Source organism: Grammomys surdaster, unplaced genomic scaffold (genome assembly GCF_004785775.1).
Source record: "Grammomys surdaster isolate TR1022 unplaced genomic scaffold, NIH_TR_1.0 126531, whole genome shotgun sequence".
Classification (NCBI taxonomy): Eukaryota; Metazoa; Chordata; class Mammalia; order Rodentia; family Muridae; genus Grammomys; species Grammomys surdaster.
The window spans coordinates 10,923,658-10,931,014 of NW_021621323.1; the positions used below are offsets into that span (position 1 = coordinate 10,923,658).

At 43.5% G+C, this 7,357-nt stretch overlaps 1 protein-coding gene across 1 annotated transcript in view; it reads left to right on the forward strand.

Moving 5' to 3' along the window:
- Positions 1 to 6,359, forward strand: part of Rrh (retinal pigment epithelium-derived rhodopsin homolog) — a 13,277-nt gene extending 6,918 nt beyond the window's left edge. Inside the window, exons 3-7 of the mRNA XM_028760506.1 lie at positions 1,556 to 1,655; positions 2,161 to 2,314; positions 3,154 to 3,322; positions 4,225 to 4,403; positions 5,861 to 6,359. Coding sequence (XP_028616339.1) covers positions 1,556 to 1,655; positions 2,161 to 2,314; positions 3,154 to 3,322; positions 4,225 to 4,403; positions 5,861 to 5,975 — 717 coding nt within the window. The 3' untranslated portion in view covers positions 5,976 to 6,359. The remainder of the gene's footprint in view (positions 1 to 1,555; positions 1,656 to 2,160; positions 2,315 to 3,153; positions 3,323 to 4,224; positions 4,404 to 5,860) is intronic.
- Positions 6,360 to 7,357: the final 998 nt, after the last annotated feature.

Here is a 7,357-nt window from a genome sequence, read left to right on the forward strand (position 1 = left end):
TCTATCTATCTATCTATCTATCTATCTATCTATCTATCTATCTATCTGAAAGAACGTCACACACACATATACCTAAAAATGAAGGAAGTTAGAAACATGTGTATGTCTGGTGTAAAACTTTCTTTTGTTTTTAGATATTATGGTTTCAGGGTTATCCATGTTGATGGAGGTGACTGTCTCATTATTATACAGCTGTGCAATATTCTATTTTGTGAATATAACACACACTCCATAACCCACTGAATGAAATTAGTGTAGCCTATTGTGTCCTGACCAGCAGGACATGAAACAGGAATCCGGGGAGGTCACCTGAAAGAGAGGAAAAGACGACCTGTCTATAATCTGATCAGATCGTAATTTTTACTTTTGCACACACAGGTTATATACACAAAAAGGCAGGATGTGGGGAAGGGGATGACGCAGGAGTGTAGGTGTTCAGGGGGAGCACAGATCTCTTCCAGAACGGTGTCAGCTGGGTGAAGGTTCAGGGGACAGACCCCTATGACTCTGCCTATGATTCACTTATCTTTATCTAAGTTGGTACTATCCACCAAGGTTACCCACCTACAAGGTCTATGAGCCAGCCTTGGCAGCCTTCCACCAAAGCTGTCTGTTTACAATAACTCCCAGCTATCTGTTTCAGTGTTTTTCCACAGAGACCCAAGACTTGGTGCAAGCAGGCATGTATGTCAGGCCTATTGCTGATTTTAGGCCTTCAGCGTATAAGCAGGGCTGCTCCCAACACTATTGGAGTGTTAAATAATGCTGGTTGGTTCTTGTGCAGGTTACCATAGCCACACCGAGTTTGTGAGTGCAATGGTCACATCGCATCCAGAAGACAGCATTGCATAGCAGTTTCCCACAGCCTCTAGTTCTTACGTTCTCTCTGTCCCCTCTATTGTGATGTTCTCTGAGCCAGTTCTGGGGGAGGGATGGATAAAAATGTCCCATTTAAGGCTGAGGACCCAGTTATTCTCAACAACTTATTCTCAGCACCTTGACCAGCATTAGCTGCTGGCTAGAAGCAGAGAGAAGCTTCTCTTGCCAAGGGTGTAGGATAGCACTGGTCTGTATGTATAAATGATGTTTAGAAGGCAGACTAACAGCATGCCCATTTAGGAAGACCACAGTGGAGGTTCTTCCCTCCTGACAAGGTTTATGATATCATGCGTGAGTTCTCTCCTGTGCAAGCCTCAAATGCAGTCCAAGAGTGATTGGTCCTGCCGATAACCTTTGTTCTACTGTTCCACTACATGAACATTTAATATGTTTCAAATGTATTCTAACAATGTGGCAAAACTACAAATGATTAGGGCAGGCAAGAAGACTCAGTGGGTAAAAATGCAAGCCAGATAACCCAAGTTCATGCTCTGTAACCCACACTCCTAGGAGAGAACCAACTCCCAAGAAACTGTCCTCTGCCCTCCACATATGTGCATGGCATGCACATGTACACACATGTACACACACACACACCATGTATACACAATAGACAATGTAACTGTAACGTGGGAATGTTCTGGAAGGGTGAACTGTTTCTGATTTTGAGTTTCAGATCTATGCAGGACTGAACATCTTTTTTGGAATGGTGAGCATTGGCTTACTCACAGTTGTAGCTGTGGACCGGTACCTGACCATCAGCTGGCCTGATGGAGGTAATGGTATTTCTCATCTTTCTCAATGACATCATTCATTATGTAACAGTCACTCGACACGTGCTTGTTCTAAAATATAGATGTAAAGGTTTGTAATCAGGCCCTGTCTTATTTCTCTAGAAATCCTTATTCAAAAGTTTTGATGGCTTCCTACAATACTTAATACAATCCAGACTACATTAGGTGATCCATCGAGGCCGCTCAGGATTGGCCCTGTTTGCCTTTCCAGCTTCATCCAGGGTCACTGTCACTTTTGGGTACTGGCCAGGCGATTTCACTCTTTGGGACTTGTGGATATGTCACTTTCCTCACCAGGCAAAGCTTTTGCTCCTGCCTGTCCTGTACACTTTACCACACAGATGTTAGGTCACCATTTTTGTCAGAGTGTGAAACCTCATTGACAGGCTTTGTGTGCTCCAAAGTACTTGTGCTGAGTTGTTAGTGAAACCAGTGAGTCCTATCACTGTGGACAACACTAACGCTTCATGTGCTTCCTTCACAACAGGAAGAACAATGACCACCAACACTTACCTCAGCATGATCCTGGGCGCCTGGATCAATGGGCTATTTTGGGCTTTGATGCCCATCGTAGGGTGGGCTAGTTATGCCCCGGATCCTACTGGGGCTACATGTACCATAAACTGGAGGAAAAATGATACGTAAGAGATTTGTTTACGTTTTATACTCAAGTGCTCCTGAGGTAGACACCTCTGAGCCTTCTGCTCATTCAAGTGTTCCTTGTATAGAGGATAGACTGCGCCCAAGGCTTCCTGGGTAGTGATGGTTGATCTAAGTGGGAGACAGACTAAAGAATGGCTTATGCTTGTTTGCAAGTCAAGATCATATGGTTCCCTTTGTCTCCTTTCTTTGACCTTTCGTTCCTTCCTCTCCTCTCTTATGGCAGCAGTGGGGACAGTCTTCCACTCTTTATCCATCTCAGAGCTGTCATCACAAGTGGGAAGAGGGTTAGTGAAGTCAGAGAATAGGCAGTTCTAACCAAAACCTAGGCCACCCCTGTACGGCCTTTTCCAGATGGCCTGGCATTCAAGCACATTCTAAGAGTCCCTGTAAGGATTTGCTGTGAGTTGACAGTGCTCCTCTAGGTTTGCCACAGAAATGAGGATCCCTTAGTTCACTAAAGGAAACGAAAGATGACTTTTAAAAATCCTCTAAAATACATTTCTGTAAAGAGTCAAACTTCAGGCTCCAGCTCAGCTCTTGCCATCATCCTGTGACGGCAGCCGTCAGCCATATGTAGATGAATGTTCATGGCTGTGTTTTAATGAAACATTATTTATAAAGATAGTTGGGTGGCAGGAACCAGCCCATACGCCATAGTTTACTGGTCTAAGTGAACCATGAACTATAAGCCAAACTTTCTTCCTAAACCCTTCAGCAGTAGAACGGCTGTTACTATCGCTAGCGATTATTTTCTCTTCCCCTTTCCCTCATTTAGGGCATTAAGTGAATCATCACGATGGTTTTTCCTTATTTCCAGCTCCTTTGTGTCTTATACCGTGATGGTTATTGTGGTGAACTTCATTGTGCCCTTGACAGTGATGTCTTACTGTTACTACCACGTCGGTCGGTCCATGAGACTTTACGCTGCTAGGAACTGCACTGCACACCTCAACAGAGACTGGGCAGACCAGGCAGATGTAACTAAGGTGAGAGATCAAATCCTTGAAGTGTATTTGGTAACACAGCATTAAATATACAAAGCTGGAGGGTGCCATGGCCTCTCCTGCTCTTTCTGCTGCTGTTTGTCCCCATGTTGCTGAATGCTGTGACTCTGTATTCCTCTGGTGTCTGTGTGCTATGATCCCTGGACTTCCTGCTACACAGACTGTAAGGATCTCTGTCAAGCCTGGGCCTGACCAGTCCCACACCTTTCCCTCTGCCTTTCTCTCTTCTCGTCTGCAGTATGCTAGCAGTATTGGTTAGACTACAAGGCTGGTTGTCTCCCTTTGGTTCAAACGTCCCCAACCTGTGGTTCATTATGTCTTCTCCTTATAGCCTTGATTTCCTCTGTCAGGCTGCTCTGTAACCAGAGGCCTTCCCTTCATCATGTAAACAAGGCTCACAGGGCTTCTCTTCACATTATCTACCTATATGCAAAGCTCTCAGTTTGATGGCTAGTGTTAGAATCCACCGATCTTAATATAGGACAGTGTTTCCAAGTTGAGTTTAGAAAGTTCTTTTGGTCAAGATTAGCAAATAATGCTGGGGACGGGGCAGTTGTCAGTAAAACTAGAAGTTTGTTGGAGAAGGTTTGCATGGACCTGTGCTTGAAGCCACCACGGTGTGCTCTTCCCAGGACACCAAATGAAAGGGTACTCTTTACAAGTGTGTAACACTATGAGACACAACGTCACATATTGCTCAGCGCGGCCATTGGCAAAGCTCTTGCTATCATAGGTGTCTTCAGAGAATAAAGAACAGCGAAGGCAAAGCCCCAGCTTCTTTTGTGTTACCAACAAAATTCTAACCTAGATTCTCCTGTTCCTGTATATGTCTTAACCATGCCAACATTTGAGATGCTAGTCTTGGTGATCGTCTCTTGTTGCAGATGTCTGTGATAATGATACTGATGTTTCTGCTGGCCTGGTCCCCTTATTCCATCGTGTGCTTATGGGCTTGTTTTGGAAACCCGAAAAAGATTCCTCCTTCCATGGCCATCATAGCTCCACTGTTTGCAAAATCCTCTACGTTCTACAACCCCTGTGTTTATGTGGCTGCGAATAAGAAGTGAGTAGTGTTTTTCATGCTTCTGACTAAAATGACAAGGCAATGTTAATAGCAGTGGCTAGTGTTTTAAGACTTTTAGAGGTGAGTGACAGAAACCTGTGACAACCGTCTTACTTAGGGTCTATAATGGTATGATGAAACACCAGGATCCAAAGCAGCTTGCGTAGGAAAGAGTTTATCTCAGCTTACAGTTCTATAGTTCATCGTCAAGGAGGTCAGGACAGGATGCAGGGCAGAAATCTGGAGTTAGGAGCTGATGTGCAGACCATGGAGGAGGGCTGCTTACAGGCTTCCTCAGCCTTCGTTCTTCTAGCACCCAGAACCACCTGCTCAGGGATGACACTGCCCATGGCTAGCTGGGCTCTCTTACATCAGCGGTCAATCAAAACAAGGCATTCCAGGCTTGTCCGCTGCTCAATCTGACAGGGGCATTTTCTCAACTGAGGTTCTGTCTTCCCCAATGACTCTAGCCTGTGTCAAGTTGACATCAAACCAGGCAGCACAGCAAGCCAGTTTAAGGTTACTTGGCCTATGTAACTGGCAAAACTATCAAGACCTTATATATTGAGAGCTCTACTCTCGTGACAGACTCTTCCCACACAGTGGCAGAAATGTCTTTGGGCAACCCAGACTCAAATTCTACCAGCTCAGCATCTAAAGACAAGCTTCATCTCAAATGATCATGTGGTAGGAAAGTTCCTGGTTGGTCATTGATCCACTGGGTGTGAGTGGTTATCCCACCCAGCTATATGGAAAAGTGTTTTCTAGAGAAAAGAGTAGAGAAGGCAGCCATGGGCTCTCAGAGGGTAGTACACTTGGATATTCCCCAGGAGTGCAGTAGAGAAGTTCTTGTCCCTTCACAGACTTCCTGGGTGAAGGTCAGATGATTTCATTTTCTATTTCTGTTGGATGGAGAAGCTTGGCAAGTCACAGAATGTCACCACTGTGCTGTTTAAATGTGTAAATGTGGGAAATGCATGGGTTGGAGAAAACACCTTTAGCTGTAGATATATGAAGGTACACACAGACCTTAAAATGAAGTAGAGCAGACAAAGAGACTGAAAGCCATTTCACAAGGTCAGAATCTGCTGCAAGTTCTCTTGGAAGCCATTCTCAAGCCCCCTCAAATCCAACTGGCCTTTGCACAGAAGACCTGTGAAAATGAATCTTTAATTCAAACAAGGAACTTAGTGCACTTGGTAACTGATGTGTCATTAAACATACACAGTATGGAGTTTATCAGATGTCCTCTACGTTCATCATCAGTGATGCCAAACTGGTCTTTATCTGTCTGTCCTGTAGATTTATAAGGGTCTCTATTGGAGATGTCGAAGGTGGGTGCAGTGATGTATTTAGAGATACCCATTGACAGTAGTGGGTCTTCAGACTTAACTGAAAATTCCTTAAAAGGTTCATGTCATTGTAGAATAACACATTTTCTCATTTGCTTATGGCAGGTTTCGGAAGGCCATGTTTGCCATGTTTAAATGCCAGCCTCACCTAGCAATGGCTGAACCAAGTACTCTACCAATGGATGTGCCTCAAAGCCCATTGGCTCCTGCAAGGACCTGAAATGCAAGAAAAGAATATACCGCAAAACATTTGATTTGTTTATTTTTTAGCAATATGCTAATTTTGTTTTAAACATGGATTCATTTAGACCAAGTGCAGACACAGACTCCTGCCTTATTGGACTGCAGGTTCTTCCCACACTGACAATCCAGCTCTGCCTGAGCAGCGGTGACTGTGGAGCCCTCACTGTGCCCTCAAGGATGACTGAGTAGCTACACTTGCTTCGATGAATCCAGGCACACAAAACCAAGTCTCTTTTCTTTCTCCTTAAAAAGCACACATTACAGTGTATTATTAAGGACCTGTAACTTGACTTAAGTTTTCCATTAGACAAGAGACAGCTATCAGAATATTAGAATATTTTGATAAAATTGTAATCCTCAATAATGAATTGCTGAAATGAGTTATTTCATGTTTTCAGCTAGGAAAAGATATTTTTAGCATCTCAAAAATTTGAATTCAGAATCAATTACTAATTTGTGTTATTTAAACAGAAATATTCAAACATTAAACAAAACTGCTTTCTATCATGCCAGTCTGTTGCATATACATTTTATAGCAGTATAACGTCTATGTATTTTGTTGTAAATTTGCATTGTATATGTGCATGTGTGTGTGCATGTGTGTGTGTGTGCATGTGTGTGTGCACACGCAAGCATGTATGTGCCTGTCTGCCTGCCTGCCTACAGAGGCCAGAAGAGGGCATCTGATCTCCTGGAACTGAAATTACAGACAGTTGTGGGTTACCCGAGGGAACCAAAAATTCAGGATTCTGGAAGAGCATCAAAAGTTCTTAACCACGGAACCATCTTTCTAGCCCCCAAATTACCATTTTCCTGACAATATATTTTTCTATGTCTGCCATTAGAATTAGGTTTGAACAGAGTGGCGCTGTTTTCTATTTTTGCCCTTTGTGATATCCTTAGTACATGGACTCACTCTGTCTGGCACATAGTAGGCGCTCTGAGTGGATTTGTAGACTCAAGCTTTGTTGTTTAAATGGCTGTGACTATTAAACAGAGCTCAATATACCGTTATTTGAAAGGCAGACAACTAAATTGTTTCAAGTTTTTACTCTTTCTCATGAGACAAGGTCCCCTTATGTCGCCCAGGCTGGGCTCAAACTCACAGTGACCAATGTCTCAATTCTGGGGATTACAAGTGTGCACCACCAAGCCTGGATCAATTGTTTTCACTTTCATAGATGCGAAATTTGGAACACTTGAATACAAATATCTTTATAGGGATGGGTATCAATTATTCTATCTGAATCTTTATCCAGGCTAAGATTATTGGACAGAAATATAAGAGAGTCTTATGGCTGCTAGCTGTCTCCAAGGGTGTGCCTGCACTGCATCGGCAGTGTGGACTCCCACTCAAGG